At 42.0% G+C, this 21,534-nt stretch overlaps 1 protein-coding gene across 4 annotated transcripts in view; it reads right to left on the bottom strand.

Annotated features, from left to right (window-relative positions):
* The window catches only part of ARHGEF28 (Rho guanine nucleotide exchange factor 28), a 330,335-nt gene that overhangs the window by 148,942 nt on the left and 159,859 nt on the right, over positions 1-21,534 (bottom strand). For all 4 annotated transcript variants that reach the window (XM_067031143.1, XM_067031144.1, XM_067031142.1 and 1 more), the window contains 4 exons: positions 18,512-18,692; positions 15,185-15,257; positions 3,086-3,138; positions 2,457-2,517 (listed from right to left, as the gene is read on the bottom strand). In XM_067031143.1, the coding sequence (XP_066887244.1) occupies positions 2,457-2,517; positions 3,086-3,138; positions 15,185-15,257; positions 18,512-18,692 (368 nt within the window). The remainder of the gene's footprint in view (positions 1-2,456; positions 2,518-3,085; positions 3,139-15,184; positions 15,258-18,511; positions 18,693-21,534) is intronic.

Raw genomic sequence — 21,534 nt, 5'->3', positions numbered from 1 at the left:
AAGCCCTCACAGTTATCCACAGAGGGCGGGGCTCTCACTTCTGGACTCACCATAAACGTAATCTTACTATCACTGCTCACTACTGGGGTGGTTTGGGGGCACCAGCTTGGATGAGGTTACTAGCTGTTACCCACTGGAGACTTTGTTTTTTCCAATCAGTAGTCATTTTCAGTGTATAAACTAATGGTGAGTTGGTTCCTGATGCTGACGGGCCAACAACAGCAACACAAAGGGAGCTTTTACTCTGGCGCTTCCCTGTCCAGAGCAATAAATAAAGTTCAGAGGCAGCTCCTCAGTCACACTGGTCACACATCACATGCTATATAGACATATGTGGCTACCTGGCTATATCTGAATAGTGCGGATACAGAACATGCCCATTATCACAGAAAGTTCCACTGGAACGGCGCTGTCGTTTATGAGATCGCACTAAACTCACGTCACACCATTTTGAATAATACAAATCAGCAAAGACATATACCTGAATGCCACATTTATCAGCACTTCCTTAGAGACCAAGCAGAATATAAGCACATATAAAGTAGAACGGTTTAGAAGCAGCCATGGGGAAAAGCCATTTCCGGTTCCAGACACCAGCTTACCACCTGATTCTAGTAAGTTCTTTGCATAAAATCAGGTGACCTTTTCTAATCCACCAAGTTCAAATGAACAACAAAGCCAATGGTTCGCACAAGGGATAACCGTTCATAGCCCTTCTCATAAATCACCAGATTAATGTCATACACGCTCGTCTCTCTCAAATTCTTTATCACATCCCTCCTCAGACACGATGATATTACTGACAAAACACTCCGATTAGGTCAGGCTACTACAATTTCCATAACATGTGCCTTCTTACCCAGCAAGGATACCAGTTTGAGAACGGAGTGAATTTTTGAAGCCTAACCTGAAAAAAATCCTGCTATTTAATACTTTCAACAGCCAGCACTCCTCCCCCACCAGCAACTTGTCTCGGTAAACACTCTTCAAAGCGAACATTCCTGGGAGCATGATGCAATCTGGTGATGAGACATCCTGCATGTGTGAGAAGTAGCCAAGCTCTGGGCTTCAACAGCCCACGAGAGTCATCCACGTGGGCACGCTTGCTTTCATTTCTCCTTCCTCTTCCCCTCTTCTGGACGTAAATTATTACTCTTACCTTATGTAGCATAAATATTAAAGGTGGGCACAAAGCCCGGTATGGTCTCGTTTCTATTCCAATTTCAGTAATACCTCACACAAGGAGAGCAAGAAACCACCTCTGGCTTGTGGCCAAACTACAAGCAGCACAGCCAACCAGCACTGAGGGTGCTTCCTCCTCACCCTGCTTTATTCTTGTAACTGCTTTGTTGCATGCCTGCACTCCGCAAGGAGGCCCCTGCACCGCCAGGCTCCGCAGGCCACCCACCTTCGCTATTAAGCTCACCCAGGGAGCTGTCTTGCTTTTCCCTGATTTCACAACAGCCCAAGCACTTGGTCACTGCCATAGCCACCACCACACCCCTGCAACTCCTAAGACTGCTCCGCCCAGGCATCGTCCAGGTGTGTGAGCTGCTTCAGCTTCACTGAGCTTGAAGAAACCAACTGGGCAATTTCTAGATTATCTCTTTCCCACTTATCAGCCCCAGACCATCCAAGTGCCCAGACGAGGCATCTGCTGATAGCCCAGCTTGTGCATGTCCTCAAACCCCCAAAAGCATCATCAGGCTCTAACTCAAAGGTAAGTCTGGAGCCCTGATTAGCCCTGAAGAATTAGAAAATGCCCAAGGAGGAGATTTGGGAAGGTGCCCCTTGGGGAGTGGTGAATTACAATGCTTGTGAACAGACAAGAATTCCCAGGGCCAAGGGAAGAAATACTTTCCCCTTGCCAAGGGAGCTCCTGGTTCCTTTGAAGGGACACCCACATCAGATCCATGCCCCAGGATAAGCGTCTGGTCTTTTCCTGAGGCCAGAGGATAAGATCACACAAGCTCAGCTCCAAGGGGCCCCCACTGGGTATCAAAATAGGATAGTGGTAAACTTGGGGATTCTGAGGCCAGGCAGGATGAAGTTATGAGTCTCGACTGCCCCATTTACCCTCTACCAGTGGGCTCAGTCACACCACCTGAAACGGAAGCTGGTAGGGCCAACCGCATAGGAATAACAAGGTAACATATGACAAGCGCCGAGCCAACATCTGGCTCAGAGTAAAACTGTGTAGAAAAGCTTGGATTGCTTTCTTTGTTTTGATTTGTTTTGTTTTGTTTTTTAGATTGTAAATGGAGACTGAACCCCTGAAGTCATAGTATTATAACTGATGCTGCAAAAAAAATTTACCTGTGTGGGTTTCAAGAAATAGACAAGGCTCCCAGGAAGGAAGATTTTATTTCTAAATAGATTTTCTTCTTGTCCCCTGCATACCTGGGTCTGTGATACCCCTATATGCATGCTGGGGGAAGCAATATTTTGCAACATACCCAAATATAGACTGTCCTGGTCTTCACGTTCATTCAGTTGAACCACCGGGTTTTTCACACACTGGAAAAGATAACGTCAGGTGGCTCTTTTACAAGTTACTTACTTGATAACAGTAATGTTTATTTTTGTAAATGAAAAAACAACCTAAGAAAACATCAGTAAAGACATGTTACACGTGTCACCACACATAAACAGAAAACTAGTCTTGTACGTAATATTAAGCGCTAGAAATAAGGGAAGAATCTGTCCCAAGCTGAAGCATGCCTAAAAGCTATCCATAGGTTATTATATATTCAGTGAATATCTCCCAAGTTCATTCTTGCAATGGCATTATTGGCAAACATCTTTAGATATCATCTTCAAGTACAAATTTTGGGAAAAGGTATACAGTCATCTTGCATATACAACTACGACCCAGAAAGACAGCTAGGTTTGCTCATTAAGAGTAGAGATCTAAAATTCGATAAAGGAAGCAATTTCAAGTTACTCTGAATGTGCCCTGGGACATATCCCTGAGGGGTTTCTTTTGCTTTGGGTTTTTTATCCTATGTTTATTACTGCTAGGTCTTCACTTCTACTTCAACTCTGGAGAGAAGCACAAAGATGAAAATGGGCAGGGAATCATTACCTTTACATTCTCCTTTCCAGGCGATGATCTGCTGGACACCGAATTCTTAATCTCTGCAAAAGGAATAATTCTTATCAGGATCTACTGATAGGGATTTCCATTAAAAAAAAAAAAAGGAAGAAGAAGAAAAAGAAAAAACATAGAAACTAGATGACAAGTCTGTGTGGAGCTAGGTTTTAGATTAGGCTTCTTAAAAATCAACTCTCCGAAGAGCAGAGTATCTGATAATCTGACAGCCCACACTCTGGTATTATTTGTGTGGACCAAGATGTAAACAAGCCCAGGAGCTCTCACAGGAAATCCTGAGGAAGACAATGATGGTTAAATAAACAAATGCCCCTGATTCAGAAGGAAGGCTGTGCACTGACTGAAGCCTCTTCAAAACAGCACAGATTCTAAGGACGTGACTCGTACCCACCTGAGGAAATCCCACATGGCTCCTTCCTCGAGTGCCACCGATTTCATGTTTCAAAAGAGCCTAATTCATTCTAGATGAGGTTTAGTTTTCCCTTGCCCATTGTTTAATGTCAAGAACATCAGCACAGCCCTTGGGCTGGGACCTCAGACAGTGCCAGGCTCTGCACTAACCAGCCCCATGCACACCAGGGGCCTTCTCTCTGAATAGAGGCTTTCGTGGAAGCATCAGTGGTCGTGATATTCTGGGGTGAACAGAAGGTCCACTTAAGGTGTGCTTTTCTCTGTGTCTTGATTGATCGGTTTTCTTCCCAAATACTCAGTTGCCCGTAAACAAGAACCACCGTTATTGAAATAACCACCAAAAGTAGGTTTGGGCCTAAGGAAAACAGAAGAGTTGGGCACTCCTAACAAGGGCAGCTGGATGGAAATCTTCACCCTGAATTTGTATTAATATACAAATAATATTATATTATTAATATATAATTATATATTATATATAATATATATAATATAATATATATAATATAATATAATATATATAATTATATATAATTAATATATTATTATATTATTAATAATATTAATATTATTTGTATTAAAACAACACTGTGGGCCCAGGCCCTCCTCTCGACCCCTCAGCTTCCCTGCCCCCCAGGCCCTGCTGGATGCCAGTTCTGGGGAGCCCCTTAGTTTTCCCACCAGATCCATTAACTAGGCATTCCCTCCTATACTCTGACACTCCTATTAATTTAAGTCACGTGAGGCCTCAAACCTCCACGTGGATTTATTCAAGCTCTTCTTACTGCCTGGCAACAATGCCAGTTTCCATCCATGTTTCTGCTTAGAAAAAGTATAAGGTTTTCGTTTAGGTGGCTTTCCATGATGCATCTTAACAAGGTAAGGATGGAGCAGAGAAATCAACAAACACAAAGTCATGATGTATTTCTTTTTAAACCTGCATAACAATAACTTTGAATTTGCTTTACATCAACTTAGTAAGCTATCTGCCCTCCACAACACTATATTGCTCTTGAATTCACAATGCATATTAGCTTCTATGATGAAAAATGAAAGGGTAATAGCCTCAATTTCATGTGGTCATGTCAACTGACCTGAACAGGGAGTAAGGACAAGGCTGTAGCTGACACCCAGCCTGGGCAGCTTTTGCTCCTCGCCATCCCCATCTACCTTTACATGCACACCCCACATGAGGCCTCCAGGTGGCAGCAGAGTACCATCTGCAGAACAACAGGGCCCATGATGGGAATGTCAAAATGAGACCCCTTCACCCTTCAAAAGCCTGCCGTTTAAGCACCAAAGTCCAAAACACTATGTTAAGAGAAAGTTTTCGTTCTACTGCACAGATGCAGAAAACTGATGTGAAGCATCTACTATAGTGTTTACCATATGGGAGCACACCAGGTCTCCTGTTTTAAAATACATATATCCAAACCCTAAAAATTGGGTGAAGGAGGGTAACTAGAACTCAAGTTTCAACAGACACATCTGCATAGACAGCAAGAGAGTCACACACATTTTTATTGTCCATCACTGGATATTCCTTTAGAGACATTTCAGACCATATGCTTTTAAATGATAACAATTCTGCATTTCTAAAGAATTCTGTACCTACAGCACTGATGCAGAATAATACACATTTTATTCAAGACTGCAGATGAAGAAGGCTCTATCGTCAGGTAATCCACCTGTAACAATAAACGATGTGTTCACCCAGTAATATGTTCAGAGTCCACCCCAGTGGTATGTTCAGATTCCAGCTCCCTACCCCTCTCAAGAGGCTAGTCTTCATACACTGCCAGCCTACATTTTCCTTACAGTCTAATGCAATTTTGTTCAATATTCAAACAAATACTGCAAACTATGTTAAAATAGACGTCTTCATAAAACGTATAATCATTTTAAAAACAACTTTCAAGGTTATAAAACTATCTCAAAATCATTAAAAATATTTGTGGGACTTCCCTGGTGGCGCAGTGGTTAAGAATCCGCCTGCCAATGCAGGGGACACGGGTTCTAGCCCTGGTCCGGGAAGATCCCACATGCTGCAGAGCAACTAAGCCCATGCGCCACAACTACTGAGCCTGAGCTCTAGAGTCCACGAGCCACAACTACTGAGCCCATGAGCCACAACTACTGAAGCCCGGGCGCCTAGAGCCCATGCTCCGCAACAGGAGAAACCACCACAGTGAGAAGTCTGTGCACCGCAACGAAGAGTAGCCCCCGCTCACCGCAACTGGAGAAAACCCGTGCACGGCAACAAAGACCCAATGCAGCCAAAAAAATTTTTTAAATAAATTTTAAAAAATTTGTGACAGATAATCATGTATCTTTAATTAATCTAGGATGATACAGAACTATATCTTAGAGCTTTTAAAGAATTTGGCACTCCTTCCAACCAGAGTTTAATTAAATTGCTGCAGGAGAGTTTCTGCTAAATGACGAGGATCCTTTTACACTCACCCACTGCACCACCAACTGCACAGTGCAATCAAACCACTCATTGCTATAGCAACCTTCAGCAGATAATGATATCAGTAACCCCAAGCTATTCTGTTTTAAAGGCCTATTAATCTCGCCTTCAAGGCCTACCCAGAAGTAAGGATCTCCACCTCCTAAATCAGATTTGCCAAACATCAAAACATGTTTTTTATTGCCATCCAAACATCAAAACATGTTTTTTATTGCCATACTATAATGGATCAAGAAATAATCTCTAATATTCACGTTCACCAGGGACACTGCACTAGGAAACAGCATAAGATCAATACCAGTGTATTGTTAGGGAAAAGATTAGCCTAATAGAGCTCAACTCTGCACAAGTCATATCGTCTCCTTTTGAGAAATGGGACCATGGAGGATAGACTTAAGCAAAGAGAAAGCTTACATAGAAAAGACAGGGTGCTCAGTATTCTCCTTCAGCTACAATTTGCTGTGTCATCTGACTCCTCCCCCAGGAAGGAGGCAAAAAGGATCTCGATCAGAGCCAGCCAGACAACTACTGCTGCTTCACCCTGACCCTCAGGTTCGGCTCTCCAGGATAAAGTCCCCAGCTGGGTTAGACATGCAGGGCAGCATCAAAAGCACAAAGGAAAACGCGGGTCATGCTCTCAGCTTGCTCTGTCTGCCCCACAAATGCCCAAAGGGACTCATAGGGTAGTTCACAGTCTTTGAATGAATCCTCTTCTCCCAATAGACTATTAGCTCTGGGAAGGCTGGGTCCAAATCAATTTAAGCCCAACACCTGTATCTCCAGGGCCAAGCAGGGTGCCTAGCATATTACAGATGCTGAATAAATGTTTCTCTCCTCGATGTAGATCTGATGGCCCAAAATAACTGATGAGATGTAATATAGATCATTAGGAAAAAGAAAGGGAAAGTTGTTTACTTTATTAAAATACGAATTCAAATACTCCAATACCGGTGCTACTTTATCACAACTTCTGAACTGCCAGCTGGATGAGATAGATGAATGCTTTTCCCCTGGCTTCCTCCCACCCCTCCAGCTCTGCAAGCCCAAAAGTCACCCTTTCCTCTCTAGTTACGCACCGGAGTTTCACTAAGAACTTCACTTCACGAATCACCTTAATATTTTACCCTAGAGTGCATGTCTGATTCACAACTGCTAGAGAATTAAAATGGCAAAGGGAAAAAAATTTGAAAAACCATCTACCACTCTCAATTCAGAGGCTATTGTAACACTCTGATCTTTTGTTTCAGTATCTCAATTACTCCCTTTTTTTTTCTAAAGGTGAGAATACTAATCCCACCTTTACTAATGCCAGCTGATAGCCGTTGGCATTCCCAGTATAAATATGGACTGGGAGAAACAATGAGGCACTTATCAACAGAAATATCAACATGAGCCCTGTTAGTCCATGAGTCCCAACGTTCCATATAATTTAACAAGCTCAACCGGGCCCCCAGTGATCCAGGCCCCCAGGATCAGCAGTCAGGGAGAGGATGTCAAGGAGAGAGAAGACCTCAAGCAACTCAAAAAGTGTTCTTTTACAATATAATTTTTACACTTCTACTCTGCATTCTTTCAGAAAAAAATTAAGACATCTTTTTTTGAAATACGTAGTGGTTTTTTTTAATTCAAATTATTTGTGATACTTTTTTGAGTCACAAAAGTAATTAAGAAAACTTGGAAGGGACTGAGAAAAAAAGTCCATAAATCCACCATTAATGGTTTAGTATATTCCCTTCACACATATACACATATATATTTGTATTTGTATATTTTTACTTGTATATATATGTATGTATATACATATATACATATATGCATGTATATACATGTATATATATGTCTGTATGTATACATATATATAACAGTTTTGAGGTATAATTCAATACCATACTATTCATCTATTTAAAGTGTACAATTCAATGATTTTTAATATACTCAGAGCTGTGCAATCATCCCCACAACTGTTTTAGAACATTTTCATCACCCCAACAAGAAACCCCATACCCATTAGTACTCGCTACCCATTTCTCCCCGACCACCACCACTCCCACCCCAGCCCTAAGTAACCACTAATCTACTTTCTGTCTTAATGGATCCCACTTTGGATACTTCACATAAATGGAATTATACAATATGTGGTCTTTTGTAACTGGCTTCTTTCACAAGGCAAGTTGTCAAGGTCCGTTCGTGTTATACTGTGTCAGAATCTCATTCCTTTTTATTGCCAAATACTACTCCATTGTATGGATAGATCACATTTTGTATATCCATTCCTCAGCTGATGGACTTTTTGGATTGTTTCCATTTGGGGCAGTTATGAATAATGCTGCTTTGAGCATTTGTGTGTAAGTTTAAGGAGATCTATGTTTTCATTTCTCTTGAGTACGTATCTAGGAGTGTTATCACTAGGTCATATGGTAACTCTATGTTTAATATGCTTTTATAAAATAGATTTTTTTTACATCTAGAGTGTGCACTCTCTCCCACCCTCCCCACCCCCCATCCCCATAAAATCTCAAACAGTCAAAAATTAAGTCATGGAGTAAAATAAAAGATATCACCCTCAGCTCCAAAATTTGGTGGCAACTATCAACTAAGCAGAAGCTCTAAATCATTATACGTTAAACTGAGGTCAGGACATAATTTTCCTAATTTACTCAACTGTTTGAATAAAATGAGGCAAAGTCATCTTTCAACAATATAAACAAGATTCAATTTTCTCTTGGGAATACTTTTATGTCCCTAAGATTTCACACTTAGAGTCTATTTCAATTCAGGGGGGGAAACTCCATAAATATACCTTCAACTTATAAGCTTATTTCAACTGTATTAGACTCCTCAGTCAATATGTTTAGTAAATGCTTGTCCTTCCTCCTAACCTGCTAATCGGACCCAGGTGGAACAAAGTATCCATAGCAGATGAGAGCAGAATCCGTTGTATCTAGGTGAATTCTGAGGATTCTGAGATTCTTTCCAGCTCAAACTAGGATTCTTTAATTCTGTGATGAACTGGGGGAGGCAAGGTGGAGAATTTTTCTTTATATGGGAGAAAATACTATTATTATTAAAACAATACACAAAATGAGCATCATATCAGCTTGAGATCTTATTTTGGCCTTTTAAGGATGAAGCTCATTCTCTTCTGTAGGCAGGAGGAGACCATGGACTGGCAAAGTCAGTCTCTAAAAGAAACAGAGAGAACACTGAGCCTCTCTGTCAAATGAAAGAAGCACAGGTGACTTCCTGGGGCTAGGAAGTACATTCTCCAGGTATGGAGTGTAAGTGTCTTGCAAATGCCCAGGTACCTAGCCTCTAGGCGAGCAACACTGACTAAGTCCTTGGATGGATATTCCACAATCAGGCTAAGATAAGAGCTGTGTATCCAGCTGAGTAAACACCCTTGCAGAACAGCCTCCTTAATTGCTGTCCTAAATCCCCAACACCTCAGGTCCCAGCCACCCTGGTTAAAGGACCTGCATCTTGGTAAGACATTGGAACCATATTCAACAGTTCTATAAAGACATTGAGCCACAGTATTCAAAACGAAAAATCTTGGAAAGGAAATTTTGCACGGATAAAAAGACTTCTTGGTTTTCCCAATAATATCTCACAGGAGATATTCAAATAAGGAGAATCCATCATATGATATCGCTCATATGTGGAATCTAAAAAAAAGGGTACAAATGAACTTATCTACAAAAGAGAAATAGAGTTACAGATGTAGAAAAGCCTTATGGCTACTAGAGGGAAAGGGGAGAGGGATAAACTGGGAGACTGGGATGGACATATACACTCTACTATATATAAAATAGATAACTAATAAGAACCTACTGTATAGCACAGGGAACTCTACTCAATACTCTGTAATGGCCTATATGGGAAAAGAATCTAAAAAAGAGTGGATATATATATATATATATTATATTATATATATAATATATATAAATGATTATATATATATATAAAACTAAGTTTTATATATATATATATAACTGATTCACTTTGCTGTACACCTGAAACTAACACAACATTGTAAATCAACTAGACACCAATAAAAATTAAAAAAAAAAAAAAAGAGAATCCACCACACAACTCTCTCTTCCCATTTCACTCACTTAGAGCACACAGAGAAGAGCTGCACCCCCGCCTAAGGAATGTTCCAGCAGGAAATCTGCTCACCTGGTCACTATGAGGTGAAGAGCTATGTCCTGATATCTCAGCACACACATGATCACCACTAAGTCCGCTCTAGCCACGTGCTATAACTTGCACTCATCACACGATAGTGTTGGCTAAGCATACACAGTCAGATACTGATCAAGGTGCCCCACCTGTATTTTCTCATTTAAACTTTATTTTGAAGGAAGTATGAAATGACACTCCCACTCCACCATTTTCCACAAAAGGAAACACAGCTGAGTAACTTGCATCCTGTTCAGAAGCCAGTTCATGGAAGAGCTGAGGGTTTTAGCAGAGTCTGCTTGTTGCTGATGTGTCATCAAGACCTGTCTCTGCATGTGGGTCACAATCTCCCATCGTAAGGACTTTATGAGACAGGTAGGTCACATGGAAGAGAGCTCATTTCAAGGCAACGATTCCAATTTTGTACTTTTCCATCACACAAAAGCTGGAGAGAACTCGAGAGCAGCAGTCCGAAGATTAATTGGAAAACAGTCTGGTTGAGAAGGGTGGTGGGTATCTACAGTGTGGTGGGTAAGGATTTACCCACCTGAGTTCTGACTGCCTGAGCAAGCTGTGTCACCTCACACAAGTTATGTGACCTCTCTCTGCTACCACCTCCTTGTGCACAAAATGGGGAGAAGTGATTCCTGACTCCCAGAAATGTCCCTCTCTCCATGGCCACTGGGACGTGTGCTCCCTGAGTGTGCAACCTTGGCTCGGCTCCCAGCTGCATCCCCAGCGCCTCGAGCGGTGTGCGGCACTCCACAAAGGCATGAGTGAAATTCAATGAAAGTAAACTCCATGAGATGGGGGCTTTTTCTCTTTGCCTTTCTGGTTATTGCTTCATCACCAGTGCTGAGAACAGTGCCTGGCAGAGAATGGGTGCTCAGAAAAGACTTACTGAATGGGTAAGTCAATGGGCCTGTAGGGCTCACATCTGCCTGCCTAGACCGGGCCCTGAGTTTGGACCCATGGCCTCTCGCACAGGATGGTGAGGAGGAAGCCCCTCTGAGCCCACTGGGAGCTGCTGCCTCAGCCCTGAAGGAGATGATTTTGCCCTCTCCCTTTGTGACTGGCACTCGTGTCCCAATCCCTACTCCTTATGTCCTCGTAAAATGAGAACGTGGAAGATAATTAATGGGGAGAAGTGAACACGGTAAAGGACTAGTCACATAAAAGTCGAGACAGCAAATGACACAGGGTGTTTAAAAAACTGCAAAATAATGAAAGAAAATGGATTCATACAGCGAGTGGTCAACACTATTGCAATGGTTGCTTGTCTTATGGCCCCATAGACTCTAGGCAGGCAGCAGCCTCCTGAACAACATCAAAAAGTACAGTGGGCTGTGTGGCGAGACATGGGTGGTCTCAGTACTCAAGATGACCATGAGTAGTTTTAAAAATGCCTCCCTAGCTCCCTCCCAAGAGTGAGCATTATGTACTAATAGATGGAGAGAACCCACATGATCGTGAAAAAGGAGGACATAAGCTTAAGAAAGGGCAGGATCAGGGGAGATGAGGAAGAGCAACATTTCCAAAGCACCTTCCACAGACCACTCCCATGGTCGAGTTAGAGAACTGTTAGGTTAAACAAGAAACACGGGTTTCTTGAGTGCAAGACTTAACTAGAACCTACAAAACGTTAAATGTATTCTCAGTTTCCAATAGGGGGGGTTTCATATATAGCATTTCCTACTTATTTGGACAAAGAATCCTTATTTTTCAGAGCATCTTCCAAGGTTGGTGTTCGGTACAATGCTCTTTAGGAACTCCTAGAGTAGGAGATCAAATAACGAAAAAGGCGGCAAGGGACAAAACGGAGTCAGTTGGTGGAGCAATACATACTCATAATTAGCTTATTCATCTGAACACAGTGAAAATGAGGTGACCTTGTGGCCATATAATTCATTTGGAATAACATCCCATCATTCTGGGAGGACAATTACAATGAAGTTATGAAAACATAATTGGTTCAGAGACAATAATAAAACCATTTATCACACTAACAGAGACAAAGTAAATTTCCAAGCTAAAGGTATTATAATCTTTTAATCAATGGCAGCTAAAAGTTCCCTTTCTACCCACTGCCCCAGGAGGGAGAACATTATCTATTAAGAATCTTCTGTGAAATCTCAAAGGGAAAGTTTGCTTTGGGGGTTAAAGGGAAAAAAAAACAAACAAACAACCAAGCTCTTACACTCAAAATGTTTTGTTCTTCCAGTTGAGTCACCTGCAGGCTTATGAATGAACAAAAGCTAATTGAATGTTTTCACTTTATGTGAATACTGCCCTCTGCTGGAATGTGCACACAGTTTCTAACATGTCCTCCAAACGTATGCAGATAAAAGCACGGTCTACAAGGTCTGTAAAATATACACATTAATTATTTGGCGTTAGAGAACTTGCGTTTCTGTCCAAATTCTTTTGCTTATTGGTTGAGTGACTTCAGTCCAGCTGGCATCCAGGGATATTAACTTGCCTGCCCCCCTGGGCCCATCAAACTCAACCTGTCTAAAACTGAGTAGGTATTTTGTCACGATCCTGCTTCCTGTAAGGCCTGTCCCGCACAGGGACACACCAGCAATGGAAGAATCACCCTTTTCCCTTGCCACTGACACCCACCTGACATCCTACACCTTCAGGACAGTATCCATCGGTCCCTCTGTCTCCAATCTCATTATACTACTGTGGTGCAGACTGTCTTCTGCATTACTCTCCGCAGCCCCTGGCCCCTCTAACTCATTCTTCACACTCTCGCAGAGTGACCTTTCTAAATAACAACCTGATCTAATTTGCTTAAAACAGTTCCCAGAGCTGTCAAGGTGGAGTTCCAGTTCCTTGCCTTGTGTACAAGCCCTGCTGATCTGCCTCTCTTTCAGGCCTATGTTCCTGGCATCATATACACACCGCTATACTCCAGGACCACAAAACAACTTGCATCTCCCCCAATGCATCATCTGGTTCAGGGCTCTGTATTGCATATAGTCCCATTGTCTAGAATTCCCTTCCCTCCCTTAGATCACAGCTCCAGGGTCACCTCCACCAGGAAGCTTTCCCTGACCACCCCACCATCACACACCACAGAGTTCTCACAGTATTACTTGCCTATGACTCCTATAGCACTTATATTGTGCTGGGACAGCTTGTTTTTCTGCACTAGTCCCAAACTGTCAGTCCCTTGAGGGCAAGAACTTAGAATTTCAGCACTTGTTTAGACCTCACTTTGTTCTAAGTCAGTTTGGAGGTGGATTACAAGGGAAGAAAAATGTATACGTTGATAGAGTAAAAATCAGGAGTTGATTTTTTAAAAAAAAGAGCAAGAGTGAAGGCTAAAGAAATAAGGGTAATATCAAAACGCGGTCAGCAGTACCCTACAAATTTGCAACCGGCAGGCCAGAAACTTAGCCCCAGGTTTACCAGCCAACTAGAAGCAAGAAACCTGATCAGTTACTGTCAGAGTAGTAAAAGCCAAGCCCAATGCTCAGGAGATGACAGTGCTCGTGACATGAGCCCAGAGTTTTCTCCCACGGGTCTGCAGGAGAAAGTGTGAAACCCACCACCACCTCCTTGGGCAGGTACGGCAAGCTGCAGCTCTCTCCACGCAGCCAGCGCACCACCCACAGGGGAGAGCAGCAAGGGCAACTCCACAGGGGCCCAAGCGGTGCAGCTTGGGCGGGAAGCTCAACTGGTTGGCTTAACCAGGGACTGAGTGCAGGTGCGTGCGGCGCACACACTTAGAACAACCGGTCTTCCAGCTGTCGACACTGGTGGTTTGGGAACAGGAGTCTTGTCCTATTTTTTCTCCCTAACCCCAGCATCTAGTATGCTGCGTCTCACCCCTATCAGACTATTGTCGCTTTACATTAACAGATATTTTGTAACGTCTGCCCCCACTGATCTGAAATTAAGTAGATAATAGAACCCCACCCCCAGACATAAATAAACCTAACCTCGCATTTAGTTTCAAAAAATAAAAAACACTCTAAAATATGAAGCAAAAGGAATGTAATTGATAATAAGATAATATGTATTAAAACCTTTGCCCTGACTACCCTGGAAGACATAGTGATGTATGGTCAGATTCCTAAAACAACTGGGTTTTGGAAAACAAGAAAACAAAACGACCATCCATTCCATATAAATAGTACAGGAGTATTCAAGAACAGAGGTAAGATACTCCAGCGAATCAAAACCCGTGTTTATTACTAGGACTTGCTAACAGATCAGACCTACTTGCATACATTAAAGGGGAAAGAACCTGAATTGAAGTAGAGATCACATGCCCAGACAAACTGCCAAGTTAGAGAAAACGACGAAGGACGATACTCCTGCCTACAAGCTGGGTATTATGTCCAGGTGCGCCATCAACACGACTCCACGTTACGATGTGGAACAGAGTAGTGACAATGTATTTTAAACATACACCTCTTGTTGTGGATGCCCACCTCCAGCAGATTTGTACACTCAGTCTCTGAAGCTCCATCAGGGCTGTGCAGGACAACCTGGGTTGGGTAGGGCCGCCTGTACCCTGAAGAACCCCCAGCATGCCCCCTCCCGTCACCTCTACACACCAGCGGTGCTCCCCAGAACCCATGGCAACAAAGACACCCTCACGGCCTCCATCCTCTAAGACCCCCTGGGCCAGCACAGAGCAAGAGCTCCACAGAGGTGGAGTAAGCTGGAGAACAGGTGAGTGACGGAGGACTGAACAGAACGAATGGACTGAACTTGGAAATGAGGGGAACACTCTCTGTGTGTCAGCAGAGGTCCCCAAATATCAGGAATGTGGGAGGAACCCAGTAAATGCTAACTGAATAAAAAGTGGAAACACACGGTACCTTCGTTCGGTGCCGCTGGAGGACCCCGGGGCCCAGTGGCACCCCAGCACCCTGCTCTTGCCTCTGAGTCCCTCAGCCCCTGATCTCCTCCACCACACACTTCAACTCCCAGGTGACTAGTTAGTTCTGAGCACTTTCTGGGTTCCCAGGGTCGGGAAGGAGCGTGCATACCTTCTTCGGTTTCTGCAGTGCTGGAGGGCATATCTGATTTTTCCTCTGACCTGGCTTCTTGCTCTTCAAGAGCCTAAGAGAGAGAGGAAGGAACAAAAAAAAAAAAAAATCACTGCAAGCCATTTGAGGCTTCAGATAAGCAACAAGAGATGAAAATCACAATCGAGCATCTCAGAGCCGGGACAGGCCAGAGGCATGGCCTGGAGAGGCGGGGGCAGATAGGGTGGTAAAACTGCTGGGAGAACATGTAAGCAGCACCCCGGATGACATGAGAGACAGAAGGAGGAACCAGAGACAAGGGCCAAAACTGTCTCTGCCACTAGTCCTCACTGCTTCCCCAGATCACACCACCAGAAGGTTCTCAGGAACCTGACAACGCATGAACCAAAAGGAGGACCGAGAACAGAAAAATCTTGAAACCTGTAAGGACTTCTGTTTGATGCATCTGCCCACCTAGACCAACCTCCATCCACACCCTTAAGACACAGGGATTGGGGGCCTGAAGGTGGGGGTAGGACCACTATTACAGAGAGGACCCAGGATGAGCATAAGCCTTAGGCTACATGTTGGCACATGCTGGTGCAGGCTGTCCCTGGCCAAGACTGAGTTGTGATCTGTAGAGAGAAGATGCCTTTAGAGCCCTCTGTATTTTATTTTCAGATAGATTCCCCACAGCCAGTGAAAATGCGAAGAGACAGAATTATGTGTTGATGTGTCAAAAACTGCCCAAGATTGCATCAGCACATGTTCCAAAACAAATACATGGGCAAACTGAGGCAAGCAACCCTACAACTGACCCAGAGCCCTGAATCTCCCCACGCCGGGCATGTTATTAAGCTCAGCATATCAAGTGCCTTGCTCATGACTATTTCAGCACATCCTGAGGCCAGAGCAAAAAGAACATGAAAATATACGTAACTGAGCAAATCACAAAGAGGCAGGGAACAAGCAGTACCTGGTCACCCACCCTCTGTGGCTATTAACAGCTCCCAGCCTTTACTCCCAGGACACTGTACTCTCTCTTTTAGGGCCCGCCATGGAATTAGCGGATGGACGGAAGCAGGTATATGTCTGGAGAGGTACTAAGGAGACGGTAGCATGAGTACCTGGGGTTAAAAGAGGGCTAATCATGCAGGCTCAAGGCCAAAGACAACCACTTACTAGCTTACAGGTTTATTATAAGCAGATATAAGTCGGGAATAGCCAGATGGAAGAGGTGCCTGGGGCAAGGTATGGGGAAAGGGCACGGAGCTTCCATGCCCCTCCTAGCAGGCTAGTCACCCAGTACCTCCACAAGTTCACCAACCTAGAAAGTTCTCTGAATCCAGTCCTTTGAGGTTTTTATGGAGGCTTGCGTTATTACGCAGGCATGATAGATTAAATCCCTGTCCACACTGGTGATTAAACTCCATCTCCAGGTCCTTTCCCCTCCCTGGAGGTCGCGGAGGTGGGACTGAAAGTTACCAGGCGATTGGCTCCACAGGTAACTAGCCCCCATCCTTAGGTGCTTTCCAAAAGTTGCCTCATTAACATAACAAAAAACACCTTTATCCGCTCCACACTTAGGAAATCCTAAGGGTCTGGGGGGCTGTGAGCCAAGAACCATGGAGGGAGACCAGATATATTTCTTATTGTAAGTTACAATATCACAGTGTCTTAAAGAACCTCAGCCCTATTCCCTTCCCAGTCTGCCTACGCCCTTCCCAGTCTCCCTACGCACTACCCAGCCAAAAGCTTAGGACAGGAAGAATGAAAAAGGGGTGCTGATACCTGGAACACAAGGCCATCCCACTGCAATGGATTCTTCTTTTATCAAGTGTTTTCCATAAAATTAAAATCTCTGATAAACTGGAAAGTAAACTTCATTTGGTCTTTGTTATTGTAAAGTCCACTACAATCAATTATTAAAGCATCTAGATTTATTCATCCTACATCTCCCCCAATGTCATCAGTAATAATTATCTCAAGTTACAAGTAATCACGAATCCGACCTAAGAAGCTGGAAGTTTTTATAATGCACAAATATTCAGAATTTTTGCTTTACATGGAGCATGCTCTAGCCTTTGCAGGAGCTTTGTGGTCTTGCTGTAGTCTGAGTGTCCCCTCTAAGGACACATGTGTTGCTGAGCTCTGCCCCTCTGAAACTGCAGGGAGAGGCACTCACCCTGAGTAAGGGCTGCTGGGCCAGGCCCAGCCTCTGCCCCACTGAAATAGCCACCCCTGGGGGCCTGGGTGAGAAGCCACAGGGATGGTTGAGAACTTCTGTTTCTTTAAACAGAAAGTATCCTTAAGCAAAATGAGGAAATACTGTATGCCAGAAAATTATCCACTAAACTCCCTAAACCCAACAGAGGTAGTTCACACTCTGAAGAGCATGTTTATTTTAATTATTTAATAAAACCCTTTATGGAGTAAGCAATAATCTTTGATATACGATGTTTCTGGTTAAACCTTCAATTTAGTTATATAAAGCAAACATTTTACAAAAACCAAAACTGATAATTACCAATATCAGTTTTCTGATAACAGTAAACTGACTGTTTACTTTGTAAAGCCTATATAGTCATGAAACTGGTGCTTATTAATGGATGTGCTTGAGAAGACTTTGCTGGGGGTGTCACACGATCTAGTGAGTGAACCATTATACCCCTGAGCACTAACAACTAAATTGACTGAAGCCCTTTTACTCAAAAGAACATTCTACTTAATAATAATTAAAATATATGAATATGCTTTACAGTCTTCCAGATTCAACAAATAAATAAAAATAATGAAGATGCAACATTTTAAACCCTGAGATGGGCATGCTCTGATAATAGTCAAAGCTGATGTTTGGGCCACGGTGGGAGGGGGAAAAATCTCTTTGAAAAAGAACTGGTCTCAAGTGACCAGTCCCCATTCAAGAAGAATCTGTACACTGAAACAAAGGCTTAACTATATCTAAGCCTTAAGAAATCCCAGAAGAAGATATTATTCATTTAAAATAACCCTAAAACCAACTGCTTTAGATAAGAATTATAATATAGTCAATAAGTTAATAGAAAATACCCAATATTAGAATATTAAACATCAGTGATGCTGGTTCATGAAAAGTAAAGGAAACAATATTACACAAATTACTATTTTCTACCTACCGCCAAAATATCATATAATAATCTTCCTTCTACTGGTGTAACAGTTTCTAATTCCATGTCCCTCAAAGTCCCATTAGAAAAAAAGAAAGTGCTACCCCCTCCCAAAATACTGTTCCCAAAGCAACGAGTTTGCTGTCTGCACTCTCAAAGAGCGTGAGTTATTATGTCTTATACCACAATAAAGGGCACAAACCTTGAGGAGAAAGGCTCTATCCCAAAAGTATTTCCTAAAGAGTTTAATATCCGCCTCCAACAAATGCTCGGCTGTGTGATTAAGCGTCAGGGTCAGTGTTTCTGATGAGTGAATATACCGCAGGGAGGCATCTTCGCTGAGCTGCACTCGGGAGAAACCTGGGGAACGTCTGCCCTGGAAGCTGAAACATCACAAATCAAAACCCATGATCCCAATACCTTTCATTATCCCTGAAGTTACAAACCCAACTGGCAAAACAAGCCATAAAAGCAACCCACTGAAGACAGGTACATAAGATCATTTAAATAGATCCTAATAAAGTCATCTTTGTTTTTCCACCTAGAGAAGACGTCAATTGAAAAGCTGTTCACATATATTATATACTATAAAGATCTACATAATTAATGCAACAGTACCGACTTTTAAACATAGTATTTTACCTCATTCTCCCCTTTAATCTGAAAAAATGCCTCTGGACTTAATGGCACCACATGTAGTACCACAAATTAGTTGGCAGCAGACAGTTTATTAGGCGATTACAGTGGAAAACAGATATGATCTCCAGAGAGCATGGTGAGATTCGGATGTTACAAACAAGCGAGATATTCACAACACACTGGTCTACTGTTGTAAATCATTTCTTCATGCAAATTAAAACTTGCATAAATTTGATCGTGTTGTATTCTTGAATTCATTCATAAACAAAGGAACAATATTCCCAAATGAAATTCCTGAATATTGGCTTATTTTCCATTCTGTTGTGGTTAAGAACAACTGCATGTTTATTAGCTCTATGTAGGCTTCATGGTTAGTGTCATAATATTCTGGATGGCCTATAGGTCATGTAGTAGCAATGGTAAAGAGGCCTCAGGAGAGAGATGCTAGTACTCTCAGATAACAGCTTGCCTCAGCATGTTGTCACAGGCCCCAGATGCTCCCAGATTCTTCAGTTCACAGAACTAGCTCTATGTCTCTTTTCTCTTCTTCCATTACCTCATTTTGTTAATCAGCATTTGTATATTAGCAAAATTATAGTATAGCTCCAACCACAAAAATGCTATCTCCATCACATGGAGTGACAAAAAGAGACCATTAAGAGCACCTGTACTCTAAGATTTGCGGCATCTCCCCAAACTCTTGACACAATTACTTGCAAGGAGTTCAGAATCTTCTAGAAAACAACTCCCCATGCCAACTACAAGCCACTGAAATGAATGATTCAGCCTGAGCTATAAGATTTTTGTAATTAATTTAGAAAATGGAGGCTCCATCACATAATCAAAATTTAGCTTACAGTCTATTTCTAATCCCATCCATGAATGGATTTATTAGATGTGTAAACTTTTTTATTTTAATTTTATTGTAGTATAGTTGATTTACAATGTTGTGTTAGATTCAGGTGTACAGCAAAGTGATTCATTTATACATATACATATACTCATTCTTTTTTAGTTTTTTTTTCTCTTAAAGGTTATCAAAGAATACTGAATAGAGTCCCCTATGCTACACATTAGGTCCTTGCTGGTAAACTATCTTATATATAGTAGTGTGTGTATGTTCATCCCAAGCTCCTGATTTATCCCTCCCTCCAGTGTTTCCCCTTTGGTAACCATAAGTTTCTTTTCCGTATCTGTAAGTCTGTTTCTGCTTTGCAGGTAAGTTCATTTGTATCATTTCTTAAATTCGATTCTACATATGAGTGATATCACATGATATTTGTCTTTCTCTGTTTGACTTACTTCACTTAGTATGATAATCTCTAGGTCCATCCATGTGGCTGCAAATGGTATTATTTCATTCTTTTTTATGGCTGAGTAATATTCCATTGTATATATGTAAGACATCTTCTTTATCCATTCCTCTGCTGATGGACATTTAGGTTGCTTCTATGTCTTGGCTATTGTAAATAGTGACGCTATGAACATTCAGGTGTGTGTATCTTTTCAGATTATGGTTTTCTCTGGATATATGCCAGGAGTGGGATTGCTGGATTATGCAGTAACTCTATTTTTAGTTTTTTAAGGAACCTCCATACTGTTCTCCATAGTGGATGCACCAATTTACATTCCCACCAACAGTGTAGGATGGTTCTCTTTTCTCCACACCCTCTCCAGCATTTATTGTTTGTGGACTTTTTGTCCATTCTGACCGGTAAGAGATGATACCTCATCGTAGTTTTGATTTGCATTTCTCTGATAATTAGTGATGTTGAGCTTTTTGGACATCTGTGTGTCTTCTTTGGAGAAATGTCTATTTAGATCTTCTGCCCATTTTTTGATTAGGTTGTTTGGTTTTTTTGACATAGAGGATGTGTAAACTTTAAAAACACATGTCATCTTCTGGTCTTGGACACAATAGAAAGATACAAAGCTACCAAAGATGAAGTGAGGCTCCATGTCCTCAGTGTAACCCTGAACTATCCACAATGACAAAGTCAGAGGAAGTGGTCCTGTCTCGACCTTTTTAGCTAAAGAAAGTGGGGTCATGGTAGAGCAAAGATAAAGGCAATTCCATTGGGATGGGCTCTTTCCTTAGTTGGCGGTCACTTGACCAAGTAAGAACAAAAATAAACAGAAAGTTGTAACTTCAACATGCACTTAGGTAGCATACGACAGTAAATTAATTAAATTGAGTTCCATGGGACAAATGAAACATACCAGTCCATTAAGACACACCATGTAATAACATTGATAATATTTAATATTTATGTATGTAGTAATTTGTCATTTTCACTGTAGTTTCCCACTTATTTTTTTATCACATGTTAAGTCAAGGAAATCACTGTATAGGATATAATGACCAATCTGAACCATTCTAAGTAACAAACATTAAAAGTGTTGGTATCATCCTCAACATAGAGAACTTTACAGATGACAAATTATTTCATTTACATTATCTCTAGATCCTAATAACCAGCCCACTGGCTACACAGTATCTTGGGGTTTGTTATTCATTGATTCAACAAAAACTTATATTCTTTCAATGAATGTACCTGCTGAACACAGTGGGTAAAACAAATAGTT

The sequence above is a fragment of the Kogia breviceps genome, chromosome 4 (assembly GCF_026419965.1).
Source record: "Kogia breviceps isolate mKogBre1 chromosome 4, mKogBre1 haplotype 1, whole genome shotgun sequence".
Lineage (NCBI taxonomy): Eukaryota > Metazoa > Chordata > Mammalia > Artiodactyla > Physeteridae > Kogia > Kogia breviceps.
This window is presented reverse-complemented; position numbering and strand designations above follow the sequence as displayed.